We start from the raw sequence: 27100 nt of genomic DNA, 5'->3' as shown, positions 1-27100 counted from the left end.
TGCCTGTGATTTGTTTATCAGACTTAACTTACTAGTCTGTTGGAAATTTCATGCGTATTTTCTGATTCCTAAAATAATTTTGAAAAGATTGATACAGTTTAATCAGATGATTTTTTTTTTTCCGATAAGCCTTGTCGTAGAGATATTTCAGACTCCTGGAATACAAAAGCTGGACATATTAAAAAGGCTCTGCCTTTTCTTTATGGGCTTGGCTTGCATCCTAAGTCACTGGTTTGCTTTTAAGGTGGGAGATATGTAGGTAGATGTTCTTTAGTTGAGTGGCCCACTGTGCCTTTTTGTAGTGTCTTCCTAATACGGAGCATGTAAACAACAGTCACTTAGTAAATAGATTTTAAATTAATGGGTAATTAATGGTACAGTTTTCTTTACAAGGCTCACAGAGGGTTCTTGGGAGGCAGTTTTGCTAGTGATTTTCTTCCTAGGTAGGTACTGCTTGGTCTGGTCCCCTGTTGCTGTTGGCGTATTAGTTTTGAGAGCGGATCTCGGAGGACTCATCTCTAAGAGGAGTGGATGGGTTCCACATAGTCCAGATGAAAAGCTAGGGGAAAGGGTGCCATTGGTCATCTTCAAGGCGTTGGGGCCATTCTCAGGATGAAGATCATAGCCCCAACAGAAGCAAAGAAGGAAGGAAGGAAGCAAGCAAAGAAGTCTTTTTTTTCTTTTAATTTAGAAAGTTTAAACATTTTTGCTGATAATATTTCATGTGTCAAAGACTGTGAAGGACATAAGTCCTTTTTATCCTTGGTAGAAAATGTGATTCCAAGGACAACAGTTTTTGATGATTGCAGTTTGGAAAAGATTATTTTAATAGAAGTAATTATATACAGAAAAAATGGGAAGAACATAAACCTGGTGTCATATATTGGTATTTTTATAAGCATGTCTTCTTACCCTAAAAATATTTATTAAAAAGTGATTTATGTAACAGGATTATAATAATAGTAAGAATCTTTTTTCCTTTATGGAGAAATACAGAGCTTTAAACAAGCATAAATGTGAACATCAAACAAAACAGTTTGCCCTGTTTTTTATTTGTTTTATTTTAATTCATTCATTTATTTATTTTTGCTGTGTTTGAGTCAGGGTCTATGTAGTTCAGTCCAGGCTTGAACTCACTGTGTAGCCTAGGCTGACCTTGAAATGACAGTGATGCCTTAGCCTCCTAAGGGCTAGGATCACTGGGATGCACCACCATACCCAGCTTTGACCTGTTTTGTTGTTGTTGTTGTTGTTTGTTTTTTTGTTTTTGAGACAGAGTCTCAGGCTGATCTTGAATTCTCCATGTAGCTAAACTGGCCTTGAACTTGTGATCCTCCTATTTCAGTCTGCTGAGTGATTACAGGAGTGGGCCACCATGCCCAGCTTGCTCTGTTTTTATGTCTGTTATCCATTGTCCTTATGATAACTTTTTCTTTTCTTTTTTTTTTTTTTTTTTTTTTGAGGTCTCAGTGTTTTCCAGAATTTTTTTAACCATTATATCATCCTCTGGTCTCCAGCTAAAAGAAGTAAGTGTATTTCAATGCAAATGAGTGCAGGATGTTTCTTCTGTGGTGAGATCATGACACAGGTAGTTGGAAGGAGTCAACATTTGATAAAAAGAATAGAAGAGCCTGCAATTGCTTGCCCTCATCTTCACGTCTGTCGTACCCACATTCGAGGGATTCATTTAAATCCGATTTCCATACAGGAAAAATTCTCATGGAGTGGACTTTATGGGCCCTCTAATCGCTTCTGCTGCAGTTCCACACTGCCCGTGTCTGAAAATCAGGTACTTTCATTTCAGCTTCAACAAGCGCAGACTGCCTGCAGGACCAAGAGAACAGCTCACGGCAGGGATGTGCAAGTTTTTCCAAAAAGAACACTGAGCCATTTTCTTACGAAGGGTAGTATGTGTTGTGGTGGTGGTGATTCTCACTAATTCCTCATCATTCATCAGAGAAAATACATTCTTTGACTAGAGTTTGGGGCTTAGTAAATAAAAAAAAAGGAGCATCCTAGGTTGAATCATTGCTTAACAGGAAAGAGATGATAGTCAAGGTTTCAAAGCAAATGCTCAGCATGAGGTGAACTTACATCAGGTTACCTTTTTGTAAGGTAATGTTAGTTATTTTCCCCATAAACTTAGCCTTGGCATGCAAACTTTACCCATGGAGATATATGAAAAGATATGATTTTTTTTTTTTAAAGAGGAAAAGGCAGATATTTAGCTGAAGAATTAATACATTCCTAGCACTTGGGGATATTTTTTCCAAGAGTTACCTTACGGATGCAGAACCTGGTCAGCAGATGCTTTTTAGGAGTTAGTAGTACAAGAATGTCACCCCTACCTGGGCTTTTTTTCACTTGTTCCCTTCCCCAATCTTTCCAGTTCCGTTTATTTTTCTTTCCCTTCCAAGTTTTTTTTGCATTAGTCCAGCCACATTCTCCATACCATATTCTCTTCCTTCGAGAGGCTTCCCTCCTCGGAGGAGTAGAGATGAGACCAGACTGAAGTCTGCTTAGTCACTTGTTGATTCTACAGTCTGGCCTCAAATTCTTGCTTCAGGCCCAGCCTCCCACATGTTGGGTTCCAGTGGAGTGGAACTCCGGGTTAAGCAGGAGCATGGTGTTGTTTTGCTCCTGGCGGCTCCCCCCTTGGCTCTGTGTGAGGTCAGTGTAGTGAGTCCTGTTGCTGCAGCCCTTAGCCCCAGAGGGTGGCCTCAAGAACATTCATGCCCTGGAGCCCAATTTCATAAACCTTGGCGCCCACAAGCAGGGCGGACTGGTCCTCAAGAGGCCAGGACCTGTGGGTTTGAGGCCTGACTTAAGAGTTAAATCTAAACAGAGATCAAAAGACAGACAACAGGAGAGTCCAGGAGACACACTGAATGTAGAGGCAAAGAAACTCGGTACTATCCGGAGAATTTTCCTTTGGGAGAGTAAAGACGTTTTAATGCCTTCCGATTAGAATTAGCCTATTTTTCCTTCAGAAATATACTAGACTGTGTCAGAGGACTGTCATTACACTAAGAATCAGATTTATAGAATTAGATTTTCCTCAGGAAAGCAACTCTAGGCCAGCTCCCCATTTAAGGAACTGAGGTCATCATATTAAAAGTTCATTATATTCTCTTATTTTTAAAATTTCCACCTTATCTACAGTTTGTTTTGCTTCTTTTTTTTTTTTTTTTTTTGGTCTTTTTCCTTTGTTTTGCTTCTTTACCAAAGGAGATTAAAGAGTCTCTCTTGGCCTCAGTGGAGGGAGCTCTTGGCCCTGTGGCCCTCCCTGTCCCATGACTTTGCCCCAGGATACAGAGCTCAGTGGGCCACCTCAGCGGGGCAGAAGACTTTTGCTTCAGGCCTCCAGCCCCGCCCCTCCGAGCTGGTGAGAAGCCACTGGAATGTGGCACTCTGACCTCTGGCAGTCCAGTGTCCTGGATGGACCTGGCTGAGGAACCAGGAAAGACTGGAGAGGGGCAGGGCCTGCTCTGTGGCCTTGAGGTAGGATGGAGAGAAAGGAAATGCCAGGCAGGGCATTATGACCTGCAAGTAGCTCAGTGGGCAGGTGCTGGGCTGGCAGCTGGGACCACTCCGATTTCCTTAGGCCAGGCCAATGGCTGGGCACCTGGGGTAGAGCTGGGTTTGGGCAGGTGAGGTGCTAGAGCAGTTGAGGTGAGAAAGAGGGGATTTAAGTGGGGGAAAAAAGAGGCAGAGATCAGATTGCAGAGGAAGCTTGGCTTCTACTTCCCCCAGTGGAAGCCTCTTGCTGAACCAGGGTGCAGAATGAGGGCTCAGGGCTGCCTCATACAAGCTGTTTCTGGAAGCTTGAGCAGATCATACTGGGGCCAAACTGCTCCCCAAGTCTGCCAGGATGGCAAGCCAACTTGTTAGAGGCTTTAAGTTCCTTAAATTTGGGAAAGGCGTAGAAACTATAGGCAGTCTTACTGAAACACTGCTTAGCAGGAAAGAATCACAACCACTGCAGTACCTAAAGGGATTGGGTTTCCTTTGCACCCAGACTCTGCTGAAGAAATTAACTCTTCCAAGCTCAGTCTTGCCTTGAATGGTAAGTAGGACTCCATAGTCATGCCACATTAGTCTGAAGCAAAGATGCTAAATTTTCCTCACTGCTCAGAGACATTGTGTGAAGCCTGAGGAGTAATGGCCCTGCTGCTAACTGGAAATGTCTTGGTTATTAAGTTCATGCACTGAGCCTACAGATCAGGAGTGTGGCAACCTTTCTTCCACCTGCTTGATAGCAGAAGCTACCAGCAGGGCCCAGTGGCCCTAACAGGCAGCTGGCAGACCAGTGTCTCCCTTTTTAGGGCCTGGACCTTCTTCTGGGCATGATGAGAATGCAGCAGTGTTTCATAAGTTTAGAAGTTTAGAACAATCAAGTTATTAAGGATTAGTTCAGTGCTTATATGTAAAGCTATGCATTGCTGTATATCCTAATCCTCTGGAAACTAGTGGCTCTTACAGTTAAATAGGATATAAATTTGATTATAGCACTCTGAGTTTGATGCTTTTATATCCTATATACTATTCTTGAGGTATATATGAACCTAACAAAATGCTTAGTGAGTTTTAAGCTTCCACAGAGGAATTAAGATAGGTATATTTCTGTAAGTTTTGAGTTTCATTAGTTGAGCAATTTTTGCATTTGTTTTGCACTGTGAAGACCAATTTTAAGTAGACTAACGTCACAGCATCACGATCTTGAGAAGTCCACCTACCTAACCCCATATGGGAATACATATTGCTGTGCTGTGTGGAGAAAGGGCTAAGTGGTTCACACATTTTATTTACATTTCCTTTTTGAAGCACATTATTCTCTATATGTTTATGCATGGGTGTGCTCTATAATTTGAAATACAGAACTATATTTCTTCATTGATACATCCATATTTTGAAATACCTGAAAGTGTCTTTATTATACTGCTTGGAAGATCTAAATTCCTTTAAAGTTTATTTTTTTACACTTCAAATATTATGAAAACATTAAATATGAATGTATACGTAGTGAAAAAACAGAACAGACCTGACCCTTGGATAACTGTAGAAGGATTTTAAAATGTTTTTTTATCCTTTCTTTCCATGTTGTGTTCATAGAGAATGCTCCTCCAAGAGCAGTCACCTGCCAGGTTTACCATCTGCTCACTCCACTCAGCATGTGGAGTTGGGGCCACTGCAGGCCATTGTCCAGCTCAGCCTGGTGTGCGGATAGCAATGAGAAAGCACCATCCGCCACAAGCAGCTCTGGGTCCTGCTGTAAAGAAGCAGCTACACTGCCTTAGGATGCGTAGGCTGGGAGGAGAGAGAAATGGGTAGGAAAACAGTTCATTTCTTTGAAGCAAAGACATTTAAGCTGGATAGGATTCCTGCAGCTAAGATTCTAGGTGCTGCATCTGGAGAAATAGAATTGAGAGAGGCTTCTTAAAGTAAAAATGTACCAATACTCAGGGAATTGACAGATTCAGTAAACAGTTCCTGGAGGATCTACTGTGTTCTGCTTGGGTTCTAAGTGCAGAAGATACAAATGTGAACAAGATGCAAAAAATCCAGGCCAACCTGGGACTTCCTGGTGGAGAAAAATTTAGTAAGGAAAGGACATGCCAAAGGAGGTCAGTGTTAGAGCATAAAATAAAGCAAGAAAGAGTCAGGAACTTCAGTGATGGTGTCTGGTTTGCAGTTTTAAATAAAATGGACAAAGAAAGCCTCACCGACAAGTTTAGGTTGATCCTAGACCTAGAAGAGTCGTGGTGAACAATGCATACACTGAGGGGAGGGCATTCTGATGGGCACAAGGGTGGATGGGCACAAGCGCCAAGGCCCTGAGGCTGCCCTAGCCTGGGAAGGGGAGTAGCTGGAAGGGTAGCCAGGGCTGGGCACAGGACTCACTGGGTGTGAGGAGCCAGATGACCCCACAAGCAGGACCGGCCTGCAGAGACGTTTAGGTTTGATCTGTGCCACAGTCCCTTAGATGCCCAGATCAGCACCTGCTGACTGGGCTCTGAGTGTCTGGTAGGCTTAGAGGTTGAGGGACGCATGACCAAAAGAAAGGTCTGGTTCTGTGAGAAATGTACCAAACTCTTTCACATGTGTCCTTGAGGTTTTTAAAACATCTTTGTGTATTGTTATGTTTATTCGTATAGTCTATTCTACATGCATGTTAGGAACTAAATCAGTGCTGTGTCAATCATAGACCTCCCTAAATGTTAATATTCATTTCTTGACTTACCCTAAGGCAAAAGCCCTGCTTTTCATTGTTCCCTGATCTACTTGTGCTGCTTTCTGTGGGGTTTCCTCATGAATTTCAGGGACTTGACGCCTTTAAAGTACCAGACAAGCCCTGCGTTGCTGAGGTTTCTGGACAGGCTGTAGTCTATCTCTGGTTCTTATTTTGAATTTATAGCAGTACCGCCCTCATAAACAGTAGCTAAGTAGATCTTAGTGCTGTTTTAAGACTAAAAATACTGACATATGCATCAAACTCTCACTTAAGAAATGGTAAAACTAGGAAATTGTATACTGTGCTCACACAGACAAGGAAGAAGAAACAGTTCATTCATGTGATGGGCAAGTTTTGCTTTGTTGCTGGGACAAGAGATCTAGGATATTCCTGGAGTGTGTAGCATAAATGAGATAAAACACAGGTGTGTGTTTTGTTGATGTTTGTATTGCTGGGTATTTAATCCAGGCCCTACACTATACCCTCTGTCCCTAAAGGTTTGGGCTTTTATGTAAGATATGTATTACAGCATTACTAAGAGCCAGTTAGGAATATAATCATTGAAATATCAGGCTTTGATTTAACCTTTTCCTATTCCACTGGTTTATTTTGAGGGATTTAGATAAATTATTAAAGAGACATTCTCAGTGGTGGTCAAGTTGATTTGTAAAAACATTCCTTACAAAATGATTGCTGATTTCACAAAATGATTATCCTGAAAAGATTTCTTTAATGTTACTTCCAGATCATTACACCTTTTAAACTCATTATTTGCTCCTCAGGAGTCTTGCTCTAGACAAAGGCATTGTTTGCCTTAACAAAGAAACCTTTGTTTCCTAAAGGATTGAAGAGTTGCACTCCTGTTTGCCTTGTTGGGTTTTCTGTTCTTCTGCTGGTTGCCAAGGTGTTCCTGCAGCTCTGTCTTTGGCTGTGAGGTCTGTTCCCCCATCCTCGTGGGGAAGAGGCCATCAGCAGACCACGTTGCTGGGAACGGACTTTGCCAGGGTGACAGTTCGTGGTGGTCCTGCCTTTCTTTGTCCTGGGCCTCAGGTCTTCTGCCTTCACTGGGACTTCACTGCTGTACACTACCTGCCTGACTGTATTTCTTGTGAAATTCAGCACTTTGCTGCTTAGCTTTTCTCCTCAGCTAACCAAGTTAACTCATGGGCAGCACTTAGCCCAGTCTCTGTGGCACACAGAGGTGTCTAGAGTAAGCGTTTGGTGTTATCAGAAGGCTTGTCTCAAGGGTGAAATCTTCATTAATCTTTGCAACTGCTCAGCTATGACGGTGGAAAATTTATGGCCTTCGAAGTGCATATTTTCAGAGTACCATATTCATTTTGTTGTTGTTTGTGTTTGAAGTTCTGGTCCCATTTCTTTTCACTGTAGTGGTTCACACTTTGGATGAATACAGTTCCCTTCTAGTCATCTGTTTTGCTTCTGGTTATTTGACTAGCAGATTTTAGGTTAGAGCACACATTAATATTTATAAAATGTTACTCTGCATTATTCATGACCACAAGTACCTCTTTCTGGCAAGAAGCATTAACTTGTGTCATATTATCTAATGTGATGCAAAGAAGTGGCAGAGGGAGAAAAAAAAAGAATTTATTATTATCTTAAGTCATTTATTTAACATGCTTGCATCATATTATATTCAGTCACTCATTCGACATGTTATAAATATTGATATGTGGATGTGTTAGTTAATGCGATGTTGAGGTTAAAAGAAAGCTTGAGTTTGTATTAATATTTTATGAGTAGAAAGACTGAGATCCATAGAGGGTTTCTCAGTTATTTCTAAACAATGGACGTTCCTCCGCCATCCTGAAGCTCACTTTCCAGAAGAAGTTTGGCCGTAAAGATTCACATTGCTGTGTTTAAATTCAAACTTTCTTGCCTCTTCTTCCCTGTCCCTGTTCATTGTTTCCACAGGCGGTCGCTTTGCTAAGCCCTAGGAGAGCTCAGTGTTGAAAAGTCAAAGAAACCACTTTCTGGTAAACTAAAGTATAATTTTATTATACTGCTCTAAGTGAAATAGTATTAATAGATACATGATGTGTAATTTAGTCACGATAGAGTGGATAAAACTTGGAGGAAAAAAGAGGAGTTAGAGCAGCTTGTGCAAAAGCCCACTGACTCATGAAACAACAGGGTTCTTCTAGGGGGTGTATATAACGAAGTAATTTTGGAGGGAGGGAAGGTGTTGAAATTAGGAGGTTGAACAAACGGGTTGAGCTCACATCTAGACAGGCTCTATGTTCTGTGCTGAGGACTCGACCAGATGTTGGACTTCATTTTGTGTTTGTAGTCCGTTGCTTTTCAACACTGATATCCTGAAGAAGTTTGAGAGGGATTGTTTTTATCCTATTCCTCACTGGTTGTTGTTTACATCAAACTGCCTCTGTGGAACGATCGAACACTGGGAAGTAGTCATAAGAGGATAGCTAAGCATGGCTTAGAGCATCTTGATGAAGAGATAAACAAGAACACTCGATGCCTCTCCAGGGTATTTTTTCCTCATCCAAGCTTTAGAAATGTTTTAGTAGATGTGCATTTGGTAATTGATATTCTTTGAGGCTGGATAACATGAATTACATATTGGGGCTGTTTGTTTTTCCAGTACTAAGGATTAAACCCAGGCCTTTGCATCAAAAGTTTCTTGAGACAAGTCTTAGTAGGTTTAGCAGGTTAACTTTGAATTTGAGATCCTCCTGCTCCAGCCTTCTAAGTAGTAGGTATTACAGGCGTGTGCCAACACACTCATTTGAGTTATGTGTTTTAATGGACGTTGAAGGGACGGATGCATTGCTTAACAGTGGCACACCTGAATGGAAGGGGGGTCGACTACTGCACAGACATGAATCAGAGGAGAGCACTTGAGGTTTACTTTCAACAGTACTGCCGTCACTATCAAAGCAGAGGAAATTTACGTAAGAGTGTTAAGGGCTTCGCCAAAGAGTCTAGTCGAACCAATTGTAGCTAGGAGAAAAAAATTTAAAAGGACATTCAAATATTTGCATGGTTACTTTTAAAAAAATTGGAATCACTAATGAGTAACTTTGAGTAACTTTCTGGTAAAATCACTGTATAGAAACTGAAAAAATACTCAAATATTCAAATAAGCTGGAGGAGTTAGTGTGCTCATTGGGAACTTTAACTTTGAGGTATTTATGAGACATCTTAAGAATCAATTTTTAACTTTGTTAACCACCTCTATTGCCTTTGCTTTCTGTATGTCTTGTTTCTAGCAAATACTTAGCTGATTTATCTTTTTTTTTTCTTTTTTCTTTTTATCAGTATCGGGGATCGAACTCAAGACCGCCTGCTTGCAAGGCAGGTACTTATGCCGCTGAGCTAAATCCCCAGCCCCTATTTCCTTATCTATCTTATGTCCTGTCAAATTTCACTTCAAACATTGTCGTAGGTAGGTCCTGTGTTTTTATCCCATTGCTCTTTAATTTTTCCATATAGCAGGTCCCTAACACATAAGCAGTAAAGATAATTGTTTAGCGACAGAGTGCTTAAGCAGTCGTCAGTCCATGGCCAGTTCTGTTTTATTAAATCAAAAGGTTTTTTGAGAGCTCAGCTTATGGATAGATGTTCAGAAAATGAAGGTGCGACAAAGGTCCTGGAAAGTGATGTTTGGTATATTAAAAATAGCCTTGGCTTTCCTGATCTGCTTGTAGGCATTTAGTTTTTAAAACCTCAAAGTGGTCTCATAATGGGAAACAATTTAAGTATGACCATCATAGGTATACAATTCTCCATCACTGTCCTCAGTACATTGGTATCATTGAACTGTTTCAAAAAAGATGCCGAAATTAAACATGAGGATAAAGTTCAAAAGGACCTCGTCGATTGTCCATTCATACCATTTTTAAAATTTTATTTTTGTCTTTTTGAGACAGGGTTTCATTATGCAGTTCAGGCTGGCCTTGAACTTACTTTATAGCCCAGGCTGTCCTTGAACTCACAGCGCTCCTCCTGCCTCAAGCTTCCCAGGTGCTGGGGTTACAGGTGTGCACTGCCACACCTGGCCTTCCATCTCATTTTAGTAATTAAAATCTTGGAGCCTAGAGAGCTGAGTGCCTCGCTCAGGGCCCGCTTATGAACCCGTGTCATAGCCAAGGCTGTGGTCTGTTGAGCTAAGGCCCTGCAGTCACACCACTCCGGACCTACTGCCTGTCTGACCAAATGCAGTTGAAGGTATTTCCTAGGTTACGCCCAGCAGTTGGGTGATATGTTCTGTATTCCCTGTCTCTCTAGTCTTCTGTTTTCAGGTTTTATAGAATCTTTGCTTCTAGAGCCATGACTTATCTTAAACTCCTTCTCCACGTTCCCCACTAGCTTCCTGCTGTTGGCAAGGAAATTGCCTTTCCTTAACCTATTCCTATGTTTCAGGAGTCCTAGGAACATTTTATTCTTGTTGTGGTTTTGGTTAGAATGGTGGAACTTGGTACTGTAAACTTCTCTTTCCTCGCATTTTTAAGGCCAGTTTTTAATGTGTAGTAGATAACTATATTTGAGGAACTCATGATTGAGTTCATTTACATTCAGAAGTTCATTTCCAGTCCCCCCCCCTTCCATTGTATTACTAAAGTGTGATGAAAAGTATTGAGATGGAATATAGTTTATCATTAATCAATGTTTTGTTGTAAATTGATTTACTACATTGAATGAGGACTGGTTTTCAATGAATTCCTCACTTGTACATAGTAGAAGCAGCTTTCTTCTTGTTATATAGCTAGTGGTCGCATTCAGTTTAAGATTTTATAGCAAATATTTGTGGATATTGTATTATTTCCATTGTTTCGGAGATTTGGAATTTTTCCTGCTCTGGTATATTGTTACATATACCTTACATGATTCCACTTTGTGGAAATGTCTATAAAACGCGTATTTGTTACGTATATCACTTTTATTGATAACCATAAATTTTGCCTTTCCTGCTTTGCACTGATCACAGCACAAGAAAGAAAAGGCGAGGAAGGCAGCGGGTCTTGGAACATGGACTTTAAGCCGGAAACAAAGAGAATGAAAGCTCACTGCATTAGGTTCCTCCTGGAGCAGAACTGAATGCCTGATAACAGCCAGCTGGGTGCTGGGGGAGTTAAGAGCAGCAATTTTACATTACGCTGGAGTTTCTAGGCTGGCATGGAAAGAGATACCAGTATTAGCTATTTGCATCTTACTGTAGCCACAGGGATATGTGAACAGCTGAAGAATTAATTTGATATATATTCCCAGAAGCCTCTCTTCTGCCAACAGAATTCCATTACTGTGAGCTTCTGAGTGTGTACTGTGAATTTGTTCTTGCTTTTTAATATCTGCTCTAGCATATTTCTGGTAAGTGTATTGCTACCTAATACTGTGAAGCTATCTCTTGGTTTGGAGTAAACTCCATTAACCAAAACAGATACAAGGTGGCAAATGTAAGGCTCAGAGTTTACAAATGTCCTCTACTACTTTCTGGAAGGTAGAAATTTCAGATTAACATGCAGCCCTCTATCCAGTAAGTGCAGTCACCTGAAGTGTTTTATTCAGTGTTGGTGGCAAATCAAAAGAGCAAGCAGATGGAAAGATATTTTTGTGGACAGAGGGGCTGATTCCAGGAGGGTCCACAGCTAGTTCCTAGAGCTCTTGGGCACAGGGAGGATGAGAGTGTCCGCGGAGGTGCGTCCTCCTAGCTCTGGATAAGCTCTGTGTGTCCTGTGTGAGGCCCCTTCCTTCCCCTCCTTCTCTGTAATACCCTGTCTCCTACTCTCAGAATGGAAGCCTCCTCCTCGTGAGCTTTACGTTTAAAACCATTAAAATGTAAGATAAGAAGGAAGGAGTTTCAAGCATCACCAAGAACATTGGGAGTTGCATTGGATTAGAATGACTGTCTTGAACAAGGTTGAAAGTCACTACTGGAAGCACAGTGTTTTTGCTTTGTCATTAAACATTTGCCTTTCAACAACAACAAAAATCACTCACGTTCTGCAAAATCGTTCACTACATTGATAATAAGAGAGAGATGGGAAAAAAAGAGTTATGAGAGATTGCTTGAAACCTATGGAACTATAGAGAGGAAAACTGTAGACTATAAGAACCCAAATAGATACTGTCAGAGATAAGCCAACCTTTTGCACGTGGATCTCTGTAGGTCAACCTTTACAGTCTAATATACCCTAAAGCTCTTTCTGTTGCTTCTTAAGGCCTTGAAAACAGTTGCTTTTAATGGAGAACACTTGTGTCAGATCCAGGAGTCATTTCTCTGTTTGTTTTTAATTTACGTACAGAAGAAATATCTTTACTCTTTCATTTGTACTTACCACCCTGCTGGATAGTTTAAAGTAACGGGAATTTCAGCCACTAGAGCTCAGCCATTTTTGTGCTAAAAGAAGGACTTTAGACCCAATTATCAGCCTAGACCTTCATGTATTAATAAGAATCTCCCTTTACTTACAAAAAGACATGTTTCTGGTTTTGTTCTGTGCAAAGTCATATATAAACCACAGCAACTTTTGCTTCATATACTAATGTCATTTTCCTGTTCACCAGTTACATATAGTAAGTCCGAAACTTAGGAAGCCATTCCATTCTGGAAGAACTTAAGTTGGTTTCATTCTTAAATCCACTTCATTCGTAAGTCCGACAAAGTGAGTCTTACACACACCTGACACAGATGCACAATGTATATTGCCTTGTGCTTCCTGGCAGTCCCGCCATGTCACCACTGCCCTGGCTCTTGCTCTGGACATCCTGGGCTCTGATGGAGCACTGTAAATACTTCACCCTATTGCACTATACAGTAGACACGCAGCAACACAACTGTGGCAGTGTCCAGCAGACAGGTGACCTGCTTCCACGATTCCTTCACATCTATGAATGTCGGTCATGCGACATTGTTCATGTCTGTGAAAGTCTGAAGCTCAGTCGGACTTCCAGTATGGGCTCAGCCACTCTGAAGAAACGTGCTGGTAGGAGGAGAGAGGCCAGTGTCCTTCGGCTTTGGTTTCCCTGCTGCTGTGACATAGGGGTGCTGGCAGGGCATAATTGTGCTGTCTAGAACAGCAGCTCTCAGTGTGTGGCCTGCAGTCCCTGGAGGTAGCCCAGCATTACAATTTAAGTTGTCTTTTATCTCTGCCACCTTGGAACCAGTGGTGCAGAAACAGTGGTAAATCTGCTGGCATCTTAGTTCAAATGGAGACCGGGGCACTCATATTTGCCACCAAGGGCTATGGAAAGGAACATAGTAAGTGATTGAAATACCAAAAGAATCAGTTTCCCTTAAGGATGCTCTTGACTGGAAGAGGACAAATGACTGATTTTATTAAATCTTGGCCCTTGATTGTGTTGCTCACGTTCTATGGGATGCGGGAGGAGTGCGGTGGATGGAGATCTGCAGTGTTGATTTGAGGCTGTTGTCTCTTGGGATGGCTTCTAACATCTGTGCGCAGATATCAGGTTTGCAGTTAGAGATCCCTGAATCTCTACTGCAGTGCTCACATATTTGGAATTTGTATATGAAATTATTAGGAAAGCAAAAGTAACTTAACCTCCTGATTTGTTATCTTGCAGAAGTTATACATTTTAAAATACATTCGAGGTCTTATCATCTTGACTTTTCACTGTAGAGGCTACATCTTGTCACTTGTAGAGTGCCAGAGGAAAAAACCTACTTTGATATAAATAAAGGCCAGTCCTGTTTTTAGCACTTTTTTTCCTCTGATCAGTCCAGGGAACAGCAGGAACTGTGGCAGAGAATCAGAACAGTGATCCTTTACTATATGTGTAAAAACAGAATTTTCCAGCAGCACTGTAGGTTGAGTGAGTATCCCTAATCTGAAATCTGAGGTGCTGTAAAAATACAGAAAAACTTGAGCACTGACATAATGCAAAGTCTATGCAAATATTCTAAAATCCAAAAAGCTCTGAAATCTAAAACATTTTTGGCCCCAAGCATGTTGGATAAGAGATACTCAGCCACTATTGTGCTTAGCTTTAATCAGATTTTAATGGCTGTGATTTAATCAAAATTTAATATATTTTTGCTTCCAATCCCTGTTGATTTTCTGTTAAATTATCTTAAAGTATAATGTTCTGTAATAGAAAACCCTAAAAGCATTTATGTCAGAAGCCTGTTGTGCTTGGTGGTGTAACAGTGGTTGCTACGGGAACTACTTGAGAAGAACAAAGTATTAATTAGGAGGGGGCAGAGTAAGACCCCATTGACTGCAGAGTCCATGATGCTGCCTGACTGTTCACGAGGGTTGGGCACTTTCTGGGGAAATGGTCAGCTTCACCTGTATGCATCTTCAGGTGTAGACAGTGCTGCCACTGGGACACTACAGAAAAAGAGGTGACCAAGGGCAGCACTGTTTGCTTCCCTTGCATATGCAGGGAAATGGTCTTCCTGCCGGATGGCAGGGAAAAGCATCTGGCAGTGTAATTTGTCTGTGGAATGGGCTCCTTAGGACTGTTGATGTCAGCCAAATGATAAGAGGTTGCAGTCTCAGTGCTGAGATGGAAAAAGAGACAACAGATGATGTTCAATGAGAAATGCTCCAGCACGTCCAGCATTCTTTAAAATGTTTGCATCATACAATGCTTTACTGATGAGCTTTTAAAAATAAGGTTTGAGTTGTATAAACATGTTCTTTTATCCTTTTTTTCCTTGAGATGAGACAGATACACATACCAAAGGCATGTTTGGTTAAAAATGAAACACAGCTATATTGACCATACCGTACCATTTACAGGAGTAGGGTGTGTGTGTGTTTGTGTGTGTGTGTTTGTGTGTGTGTGTGTGTGTGACTGACATATGTATTAACCCTGTACTGACTGTGGAGGTAAGGGCATTCACAGTTGGGTAAACCTGTCTCCTGCCTTCATGAGGACCTTGTCTATAGGGCTTTTGATTTAGAAGATAAAACTCTATAATAGCTGGCATAGAGGGGATGGTGAGAAATCTGTGCAGATATTTGCAGGGGATGTAGATGGAGCAACCCAGGGAGTAATATTTGAAGTGGTCCTTAGAGAATGAATAGGAGGTGGGGAAGCGGGAAGGAGGCGTTCTGGGCAGGTAATTCTTAGGAGCATGGGGGCAGTTGTTACTGGTCTGTGGTGAGAACCTGAGGGTGCTTAGAACATTATTAGATGAGAGAAGGGTTGGGAAAAGAGGAATCTGTAGAAATAAGTATAGACCGTGTCACAAGGAGTCATATTCAACAGTATGAAGTTGGGACTTTCCTTCTTGGTAAAGGAGACCCACTGAGCAGGTGTGCCTTTGGAGGAAGGCAGTTCTGGTAACATTGTGTGGAATGAGAGCGGGGACAAGAAAGTAGTGGAAGGCAGACAGGTTTAGATACATCGTGGGAACTCACGAGGTGGTATTTTTAGGAACTTGCAGTTATAATAGAGGAAAGAGGTGTTTAATGTGGAAAAAACTGGTAGAGTCAAGTCAATTTGATGACGTATTTACAAAAACAGTTGCTACTTCTCATCTCAGGAATGTGAGTGAGAAGAAGGCAATAATAAGTTTTTCAGTAGTTCAGCTGTCTTGAATTTCTCGCAAGTTTTGAGGTTTCTGGGATTGAACTGTCTTTGAACTATAAATTTGCATATGTAGTCACAAAAAGTCCCTCATGGCAGATTTGATTGAAATGTATTAGATTGATGATACTAAAAACATGCTGGCAATTGAATGTGAGATGAGAAATCGTTTAGATATACTGTGTTATAATGGAAAACAGGTATCATCACCTATTCAGTGTTGAATTGTTTCCGAATACTTTTTTTGACCTCTTTGAGAGTAGTTCAGTAAATGTAACTGCTAGCATTAATAATAGAATATGCCTTTGCTATATTACATGCATGTTATTTCTGATGACCATATAGGCTAAGTCAGAGAACAAATTTGAATTTAAACTGATCACTTGTGTTTTTGTTTAAATCTTTAAAACGAAAAGATAATTTACTGAGAGCTAAGGAATTGATTACGTAAGTATGAACTCCTGAAATCAAAACACAGATTTTTTTTCTCTTTTTCCTTCTCAAAGAATCACCCTGAAGCTATTTATACTGTGAATTATGTACTTCTGAATACTCCTTGTCAAGAAAATTGGTTCAGTGAAGAAGTCTTGCCTAATTTGTGCATTGAAGATGCTAGAAGTAAATGTTGGTGTTGGTGTGTGTGAATGTGTGTGTGTCCCTGTCACACCTGTTTCCACTCTTTTTTTCTTTGTGATCCTGGGTATCAAACCCAGGTCCTCCCTTGTGCTAGGCAAGCGCTGTACTGCAGAGCTGTGTTCTCAACCTAAAACACATTCTTTAGGATGGTATGTATTCCTGTTTTAATGTGTGTAACAGGTTAAGGTTTCTCATAGTCAAGCAATTTAAAAAATTCTCCGCCAATATAATTATGAGAAACATAGTTCAAGTATGATAAAATAACTTTCACCCTCGAGATCTATAGATCTATGGTTTCCTATAAGAAATGTTTGAACTGTAATATTAGTAAAAATCAAGCTTGTGTGTGGTTTTTTTGTCATGTTGCATTTTTTTGAGCTGAGTCCGAGGAAAACTGGTTTTAAAATCAGTTTATCAGTGACCGCAGCAGTCCATGACCCTGCCTGAATTGGTTTCACTTTAGATATGATGATGTCAGCCTCTCACCAGGCTATAGCCTGCAGTGTCTGCTGGGGTCTTGACTGGGCTTGGCTGTGGAGAGCCTTAGACACTAACAATCAATCCCACTTGTGTCAGAGAGAATTTTCTCTATGGGATCTTATTCTTGATTCTTATGGATGGTGTCTTTTGCTGTCTGTTAGCTGCCATGATTTTTTAAGGTGAAGAGCTCTTTCAAATCTCAAACTGATCTCTGATAGAGAAAAAAATTAGCTCTAAAAATAATTTTGAGGCTGAGAATGTCTAACATGCACAAGGCCCTGGGTTAGATCCTTATTATCATGCCGCCCCCCCCCCCCATAAAAGTTGTAGCTAACAAGTGTAACTCTTGTAGTATACTGAATGTAGAAAAATCCAGGAAATTTTGTTTAAAATGAAAATTTTTAAAGGAATCTCCTTTGTTGTTGTAGTGGCCCATAAGAGAAGTAGAGGCTTTTGATTACAAATGTTTGCATGTTGAAAGTTAATGTCTACGTGTATGGCCATACATCTCAGTCTCTTTGGTTGGGTGGAGGAAGCTGGGTTTCATTCATTTGTATACTTCCAGCCACATGGCCTTTCACAAACGGAGGTGTCAGAATTGGATCTTCATTGTGATATCCGTATGTATTTTTGCTCTCAAATAGGCCTTCACATGAAGCAGCAAGCAAACATTGTCTGGGCAATTGTTTTTCAGATGAGAACTGGGATGATGACCAGCTGCTTGGTTTCGAACCATGCAATGAAAACCTTGTCTCGGGCTGCAATATAATTAATGGGAAATGTGAATGTGACACCATTCGAACCTGCAACAATCCCTTTGAGTTTCCGAGGAAGGATATGTGCCTTTCAGCTTTAAAGAGGATTGAAGGTAAGCATTGGCCATCCGTCTTTAAGACTTAATGGTATGTAACTCTGAGCACTGGTAGCATTTGAGCCTGAAAAGGCAAAGACAAGCTTATAGAACTTGGTGGTTTTAGAATCCTGATAATCAGAAAGTGTACCAGGTATGGATGTGGTATCAGATGTGTATGTTTCCTGGAAGGATGGGGTGGTAATGTAGTGTGAGGAGAAGATCTCGTGCCAGCCTGCCTGGGTCACCTCTGCAGGATGGATGTTTTCTGTAGTGGTATTGAAATCAGCAACTGTTGTCACCAGGTCCATTCTGCTCAGTTGACCATAGGATGGTGCTCCATGAGGAGAGTCTGCTAATTAGAAAGGCAGCTCATCTGGCACAGAAGAGGATGGAGAATTGTGCATTGCGATTTGAAGGTTTAGATTGATTTTACGGGGCAGGGTCAGGAATCAAGGTGTGGGTGAGTCATGAAGCCCCATGTCTCTGGAGAGCAGTCAGGAATTGTTCTTTGGTCTATTTGTCTGCTTTTCAATCTGTGGATATGACAGTTAACTTTATAAGGTCTCCTAAATAAATGCATTTGATGCTGGAAAAATAAAGGTGGTTTAGAGAGAAGGAAGAAAAGAATTAAAATGTGTTACATACATGTACCAGTTCCCTACTGGGAATGTAATCACATTGTGTGCTGCAAACAATTACTAATAGAAGTAAACAAAAAAGTAACAAGAAAATTATATGAATATGGGTCCTAACTCATACATTCACACATACAACTTAGAAGAAAGATTGAAAAAGTGATTCTAACTAGGATGACCCCAAATGGAGGACCCAGATCCTGGTGCTGTGGCCCACAGCCACAGTTGACAAGATGGTGGACCTGAGCTCGGTCTCCGAGCTGCCCTCACCAGCACGGACCTAGCAGATTTCTATCCTCGTTTCCATTGCTTGTCTTTGTCCTTATTTGGAAAAACAGCAACAATAAAAACAAAAATCCAGAATATTTTGTCAGTTTCAGTATTCTGTATAAACATTTAAGGACATAGATGACATGGTCCCGTGTCTATGTAAATAGTTTAGTTATTCATACAAGAAGTTAGCATTGTATGAAATGATATAGCAGTGCAGGTTTGTAGCCTTTTGCCACCCTTAACATTTCATGAAACTGATTCCATTGCCTCACCGTGGCTGCGCCCAAGCTGACCCTTTTCACAGTCATCAGAATTGTTAGAGATGTAGCAGATCTCAGTATAATGCCATCACAAGTGGTTATGTCCTAAAACTTAGGACATTTGAATTTAGAAATGTAGGGCTTAACGTTAGTAACGTTTAAACTGGTTCTAGAAAAGCTATGAAGGATTCAGCACTTTGAATTTTAATTCTCATGAACAATTACTGTTACCTAATTTTCTTTACTTTTAAAAATTATTAAACTTATTTTGTCAGATGGCCTCTAAATAAAGCAAAAGTAGAATTGCTTTAATACCTTCTTGTTCAAAATTAGCTATAGTCCATTGTTTGAAAAGTATTTATTGTCCTAATAGTTTATCTTGTCTCAGTGAAAGTTTGTGTTATTGTTTATTTTCTGTAAGAATCATTTTGGTTTGTGTCCTGTACTGAGTTACTACTTTGAAGATAACAATGCACAGTGTAATAACTTTGTTACTCTGTTATTTAAGAAAATTTGTTTTACTTTTTCATAAAATTAAATACATCTTACATATGATAGAATTAGTGACTATATACTTATGGGTTACCCAGTCACAGATAGTGATAGACGTTTGAAAGCTGGAATACTGCCTGCGTTTAGGGTCACCAAAGTGTGACCTGTAATTGGATGATACAATATTGTGGATGGTGGAGTCTAACATTTTGGACTTTGGATTAATAATGATGGCTTTCCCGAACAAGGTGGACAAAAGAATAAAATGTAGAAACAAGAATTTGCAGAACTGGTCTAAGAGCAAGGTTTAATGCTGACAGACAATAGGAAATAAAGAGGCGGCAATATGGAACCATATTATTAAATGTCTTAAACACCATGCAAAAAGCTGCAGCCCGGTGATAGGAGCTATCAGAAATCATTACAGGTTTATGAGCAGAGAAAAACAGAGATAGTGAAATCAGTGTTGGGCAGACTGGGGTGTAGGAGAAGGTTCAGGAGAGATTAGCAAAGGGAAGTAGTGCAATCAGAGGCTGGTGGAGAGCTGTTCCCGTTATTTACACGTGGCGCCATGAGAGACGGCCAGGGAAGATGAATGTACGCTATCTTGATGGTAGAACTAGCAGTGTCTGCCAGCAGATAAAGGGCCAGACGGAAACTCATGAAGATGATCTAGGGTTTTCTAACCTCAAAGAGAATGGTTATTAGTGCAAGCGATAGAAGCAGGAAAACTCTTTTTGAGATGTTACGTGATAAAAGGAGACTGAAAAATGGAGTGGTTGTCCTAGAGGACTGAGGGTCAAGTGGGGCTTTTAAAACAAGGCATAGGAGCTACTACAGCATGTGCGATGCTGAGAAGGAGCTAGTGAAGAGGAAGAAGCCAGTAGGGGAAGAAAAACGATGATGGTACTGTGCAGCGTTTGAGGAGGGGAGTAAAATCACTCCTCTTTCCCCGAGAAGTATAAAGGAAGGTCATTATCTGACCCGAAGTGACAGAAGCAATGTGGAAACTTGAGGGAGAGGAGTATGTTAGACATCTCAGATAAGAGCATGAGTGAATTAGTCAGGGAGATTTACGCAGTCACCTGCAGGTGCTGACTGTTTACTTGAGGTTAGTGGTTATTAACTCCAGCAGAGACTGGCCAGCATCAGTGAGTGTCTTTCTCTGGCTCTGGTACTGGTGCCTCGTGGTTGGAGAGGTAACCAGGATTACTTTGTCTTGATAAATGTGGTAGGAAGACAGAGAGGGACATATGGGGATTGAGGTTTATGCAAGAGAGTACTTATGTTGATTAACCATGCAGTCAACACTGGGAAGGAGATAAATGTAGTGAGCAAATGATGTATTTGGTAGAAGGCAAGTTCCGGTAAATAGCTAGATAAATGAACGGGAATTTGAGTGCAAGATTTGTGCTGGTTGTACCAGGGCTGAGAATGATATGGATGATTTAATTGGCTGAGGAGGAGAGAAGCATAAGGTCACTGGAGACGGAAGGTCACACAGCTGACCAGGATGGATTACCCAGCAGACAGTGAAGACACCAAAAGCGCACCAGAAGTTCTGTTAGATAAATGTAACAGTCATACGCAGCTGGTGATAACGTCGAGCGCATATACTTTAAATGAACAAGGCTTTACTTTTTAAAGGGAAAACAAAAGTGACAGCACAAAGAAGACACCTGGCCCTGGGATTTATGGAATGTGCCGGATACAGCCATCCCCATCTAAGAGGCCTTGAAGGGAAAAAGAAATAGGGCTACCCAGGTTTCAGCTAGAGCAAAGTGGAGGGAACATCCTGAGGGGAGGGGATCCCCAGTTCTAACAGGCACAGAAAGGGGGGAGGAGGACTGGTCAAGGTGGGGAGAGTTCGCAGAGCCAGGTGGAGACAGGAGGCCGGTGATGGCGGCTGGCTCGGTATAGTCACACTGGATTTCAGTGGCTCCCACGGGGGGATGAGTTTTAGAGCTCGGCCGCATCTTTGGGGGAACATTCTTTAGAGCATTTTATAGTATCAAGGTGTGTTAGTGTCGAAGGAAGGAAAAACAGTAGTATCCCTAATAGAGAAACACGGGGCCCCCACTTCTGTGTTTTTGATGATGATGCTAAAGATGAATTCTAAGCACAACTATTTTTAAAAAATGTTTAGAAGTCATTATAGGGCATTTTAATAGCATTGATAGATTTATTGGGAATAATGGCAATTTGGGGGCCTAATAAAAGTTTCTGTGGGTTATTTCTGTTTGTTTAAAAAGGAAGGAGTTGGTCTTAATTTGTTTACCCAGAGTTTTCTTTTCTAAAATACATGAATATATCACCATGAAATCAGTTTGTGAGAAATGTGGAGGGAGCAGGCAGTAGTGGCACACCTCTAATTCCAGTGCTTGAGTAATTCCAGGTAACAGGTTCATAAGCTCAAGGCTAGCCCAGACTAGACAGTGAAAGCCTGTCTCAAAAAATTAAATGAATGAATGAAATACATGCACATTCACGTACACACACATACACACACATGCACATAAACAAGATAATAGTCATCACTTGGGAGGCTAAGGAAGGAGGATCACTGTGAGGTCAAGGCCAGCCTGAACTAGGTAGCGAGACCCTACCCCCAAAAAACAAAAGAGGAAAAAGACAGAGAGATGATAGCCATGGTGTTGTACAGAATGGTTCATCAGACCAATCTGTATTTTGCAAAAAGCAAATCTGATAAAGGAAACGATCTGTAAGTCATTCTCTCTTGATCTTAAAGCTTACAGTGCTGGACCATGGCACCTCTTTGTCTTCATTTGGTTTATATTACTCTGTAACGTATACAGAAGTAAAATATGTGTACTGTGGATCAAAAGAAAGGAACCAACTAGCAGAAATAGTACCAGCAACCTTTGCAGTCATCAGGGGTGCTCTGGTGGAGTCTCCCTGGGATTAGCTAGAGTTAGTAGGAAAAACTTCCATGATGTAATGAACAACTTGCACTTTAAGTTTGCAAAAGATTCCAAGTTTAGGATAGTTTAGCTTTTTAAGAAAAATCGCTGTAACTCACAGATGTCATAATAAATTCACAAAATAATCAGAAATATGAAAGCCACAATCAATGAAGAATGTAGAACACATGGGAAAACATTTTATTTATTAATTTCATCCAGTGACTTCTTACTACGTGCCAAGTAGGTACCAATGACACTTCTGGTTGCTGAGCACACAGCTGTCACAGAGTTTAAGTTCAAAGAGGTGAGATTGCAAAAACACGTGGGTGAAAAAGAAACATCGTACAGGATGGTAAAAGCTATACAAGACAATTACCGGAATCTGTGGCTGAGCTTTACTAGGGGAACTACGTTAGATGGGCGAGTCAGAGGAGTGCTCTCTGAAGGAAGGACATTTGAACCCAAGTATGAATGCCGAAAGCAGCTTGCCTTCTGCTAACCTGAGAGGGTTGCTTGTGGAGGGAGCAGAACCACAGAGGCTCTAAGAGAACAAGCTGCGTGGCTTAAAAGAACAGCAAGAAGAAAAGTAGGAATGGGGTGTGACCTGACCTGAGGGAGGGAGGGAGGTGCTGGAGGCCAGGTCAGCAGAGGCCTTGGTGCATAAGAAAGCTGTTGTGAGATTGTGAGTGAGACAGTGATTTGTGTTAGAAGGTGACAAGGGAGTACAAGCATGAAAACGGAGTCCACAGGTAGATATTGTTGAATATAGTTCAGGAATAGCATAATAGTGTTTCAGGCCTGAGGGGTGGCACTGGAGGGATGTGGATTCGGGATATCATCTGAAATGGATGGGGAAGGAAAGAGAAATCAGCAGGTACTCTTAGGCTTGGTGCTTAAGGAAATAGTTCCTTTTAGTAGGAGAGGATGTGATTTAGGGAGGACTCCACAGTTTTGTTTTGAGCAAACTAAGTTTGATATGCAGAGTTATCTGTCACCTTAAGTAATTTTTGTTGTAGGTCACTAACTCATGTAGTAGTCTTTGTATGTGAGTACCTCCACCACGTGTATACAGAGAAGAGAAGAGTAACTTAGTTGGAAGATTGTAGGAAACATTTTAAAAAAAAACCCAGTTCACATTATTGGTGGAGACCAGCTGAAGAGATCCTACGTGGGATTCATACAATGTGTTCTTAAATATATTTTCTAGTCATTGCTGCATCGTCCATCGTATGCCTAAATGGTATAGATTATGTGGAACTTACTCCCACTTGGAACTGAAGAATGAAAATTTTGCAAAAGGATAAAGATACTTGAAGCTTTAGAAATTCTTTGTTTTGGCTGAAATCGCTTGGAGATGATGTTAAATTGTGGCTCATTTTTTTCTGTATTGATAAGAGAGAATCAGAAATTGACATGTCTTATGTTGAATGGACAGATAATGGCTCTGCTTTCCTAAGATGAATTAAGTCAAGGAAAGTTTTGTAGCAGAACTGGGAATTGGGTCCAGCTCTGAGAAATTTGTTGGCTGGTTCAACAGAAAGGAAAAGAAGTAAGAGCAGTCTTTGATGGAAAGGAGCCAATGAGCAGAGGACATGGAGGAGATAAGGTGGTCAGGGTCAGTGAGCTTTGGGGGCTCACTAGCTGGGGGATGAGAAAGGGAAGACTTCCAGGATGCGTGTGGTGGTCCGGGTGGATGTTTAAGGGGCCGATGGCCAGCTAGACAGAGGTAACATTTACTAAATGTAGAAGGGAAGGAGAGCAGCTTTATGGGAGGCGGAGTGAGATATGGACTGACTTTGTTTTTTATGTTCGTGGTATCTATGGAGAATCAAGAGGAAGGTGAGACCTAAGGGTCTGAGAGAGATCTGAAGTAGAAAGAGAGATTTGTGAGTCATCATCCTTCCAGGGAGAGGGTGATGTCCTTAATGACTTCTGATCACATTAGTAACGTGAGCACTAGGAGAATTTTAGAAAATTAATGTGATAATAATATGCATAATGGAGGCAGTACCTCTTTTTTGAGATCAGAGGACCTGTGCGGTAAAGCTAGTGCAGGATGCATTGAATACTTTGTCAGTATCGTAAACTTCTTTCACATTAGAGCTGGTTAATTGTCTTGTCATTCATGCATTTATTCATGTATTCATTGAAAAAGCTTTGAACTCAGGCCCTTATGCCATGACAGCACCAAAACACCAATGGTTTGCTGTTTAACTGAAAGACTGTTCTCTAAATGACTTCAGAGTACAGGTCCACACATCACCAGAATCTACAAATCGCCAGGGAAGCCTGCTTTTGATTTTTAAAAGATACATTATAAATACCCTAAACAATATTTTAAGCATTTGTGCATTCTGGAACCTTACACTGCATAAAAAAATACACTGCCAGCCACTCAGAACTAGAAATAAGATGAGAAAAATCTAGCTTATATGGAATTACATATCTGTGTTTTCCCTGTTGCTTAAAACAAAAAGGAAATTTGATTTTTATGTTGGGTGCTATATTCCCTGAAGTGAAACTAATTCTGACACAGACAAATGGCTTCATTTTATAGACTTCCAGATTTTAAAAGTTGCACAGCATTAACTTAATTATTCTGCAGTGTAATTATGGTACTTCAGTTTTACCTAAGGAAATATCACTATATGAGTTTTCTCTAACATTTTTCCACACAAGTAAAGCATAAGTGCTGAATTTTATTCTTGGTTGTTTTCTTGATGTGTAGGCTGCAGTACAGCCTGTGCTGTGTGGGCTTATCAAGTATTTTAACTCTTGATACCATCTGTAATTTTTGTCAGTAAACAAAAATTTAATTAGTATTTAGAAATAAATATTACACTACATACTTGATGTTTGAAACTTTTTTTCCTCAAAAGTTAGTTTTATTTTATTTTTTAATGTATGTGTCCATCCAGCGTGGAGCTGGGCGTGTTTAGGTGAAGCTGGACACGTTACTAACTTTCAGTCCACCTCCGAGGCAGTACAGCAAAATTTCTCCTGCTATGCAGCCCTGAGCAGCAGGTAGGGCTGCTTCCAGCCAAGGCATGGAGCCTGCTACCCCCTACCCCCTAAAGTGCGAGGGAACACAGCCGCCCTGACTCCGCTCCCGACACAGTCCCACCTGGCCCTGAGGTCCGTGGGCTGTGACTTGTGGGTGTCACAAGTAGATGTTCCCTAGGTTTCTCAAACAGAGATCTTGGATCACCAGGACCAGACGAGGGCTGGGGAATCTCCATTCCAGCAAGCCCCAAGGGAAAGTGTTCCTCCTGGTTTTTGCTACACTTAGAGTGACAGAGTCATAGAGTGTTGTGAATCCACCTCCCTGGACAGAGATATTTGTTGTGCTGCTCTCAGTGTCTTTAATCACTGGACCTGCTTAGGATGTTTACCACTTCCACGTTTTAAAGACAAGTATATGCCATAAATTGTTTTACCTCAAATGTTAACACATACTAATGGCTTTAATATACACACACGCACGCGCGCACACACACACACACACACACACACACTGGGTGTGGTGGTACATTCCTGAACCTCAACACTCTGGGAGGCTGAGGCAGGAGGATAACCAAGTTCAATCCCAGCCTGAGCAGCTTATCAATTTAGCAAGACCTTGTCTTAAAGTAAAAATAAAAGAAGCATTGTGGATGTAGCTCACTGTGAAGGGCCTGAGTTTAATGCTCAGTACTGGGGGAAAAATGCATTTCCAAGTTAATGTTAAAAGAAAGAAAAATGCAATAGAGACATCTCATCTTGTATGTGTAGAACTATATGGTAAGGGACACAGCAAATTCTGAAACTTAGGTACTGGGGAAATGCTTTTGAATCAAGTTGATTCATTGTATAAATTTACTCATTTTATCTTTACTAAATATTAGAAATATTTCTGAAACGTATTGCTATGATTTTGTTGGTGATTATACTGATCTATAGATGTTAACATCTCTGGGTCTCTCCTTGTATATTACTGACTAAAGTAGAAATGATCTAGTGTAATTATTAATTCACTGGATCAGAGTTACAAAGAGTTAATTATATGTCCTCCCAAAACAGAACTGCTGTATACAGTAAAATGGTATTGCAGAGGTAAACTTGTGTGGATCTTTGTACAACTTCTCAGGACCGAAAGTCTGTTAAAAGGAGGAAAAAGGACCATATATCTTACGGGATTTATGAAGTTCAAGGAAAGCTCTTGACCCTTCTAAACTACTGTTAATGCACTCATTGATAATAGAATGTATGTACTTAATCCCCCCTGATAAAAACTCAGATTCTCCCTACATACTCTGAAGTAGACAGGGACCATGCCTCAATTTAGGATTTTCATATGTGCGGATTCCTCACCTTTAGGTTAATCAGGCATGTCATTGAAATTACTCAGATTTTGTTTTTGCTAGACTAGTAACATCTGAAAGCTGTGCTGAATTATGCTTGTGAATGTATTCCTTTAGCCCATATAAACTGTTCAGAGGAATCCAGTTAAGGTTGCTCATCGAAGTTGAAAACAGGAGACCTTCCCTTGACCACATCAAAAACCGTAATTAGACCTCATCTGTCAGATGGTCAGGGACCTCATTCTCATCAGGATCCCAGCTGACTTTTCCTTTAGCCACCCAAGTGCCACTTACAGATATTCATTTAATTAAGACAAAAATGGTGTCCAACTTTAAATCTGTGTTGCTTTCTTACTCTTTGTAAAGAGAGTCACAAATTGGTAATGTTTTTCATTTTGGGCAGGACTGTGTACTTACATCTAGGTATATGTACAC

At 40.8% G+C, this 27100-nt stretch overlaps 1 protein-coding gene across 5 annotated transcripts in view; it reads left to right on the top strand.

Annotated features, from left to right (window-relative positions):
• Crim1 (cysteine rich transmembrane BMP regulator 1) overlaps positions 1-27100 on the top strand; it is a 180639-nt gene that overhangs the window by 20402 nt on the left and 133137 nt on the right. For all 5 annotated transcript variants that reach the window (XM_063229824.1, XM_063229842.1, XM_063229829.1 and 2 more), the window contains exon 2: positions 17583-17756. In XM_063229824.1, coding sequence (XP_063085894.1) covers positions 17583-17756 — 174 coding nt within the window. The remainder of the gene's footprint in view (positions 1-17582; positions 17757-27100) is intronic.

The sequence above is a fragment of the Cavia porcellus genome, unplaced genomic scaffold (genome assembly GCF_034190915.1).
Source record: "Cavia porcellus strain 051 isolate PalLab524CR breed Dunkin Hartley unplaced genomic scaffold, mCavPor4.1 scaffold_1, whole genome shotgun sequence".
In the NCBI taxonomy this organism is placed as follows: domain Eukaryota; kingdom Metazoa; phylum Chordata; class Mammalia; order Rodentia; family Caviidae; genus Cavia; species Cavia porcellus.
This window is presented reverse-complemented; position numbering and strand designations above follow the sequence as displayed.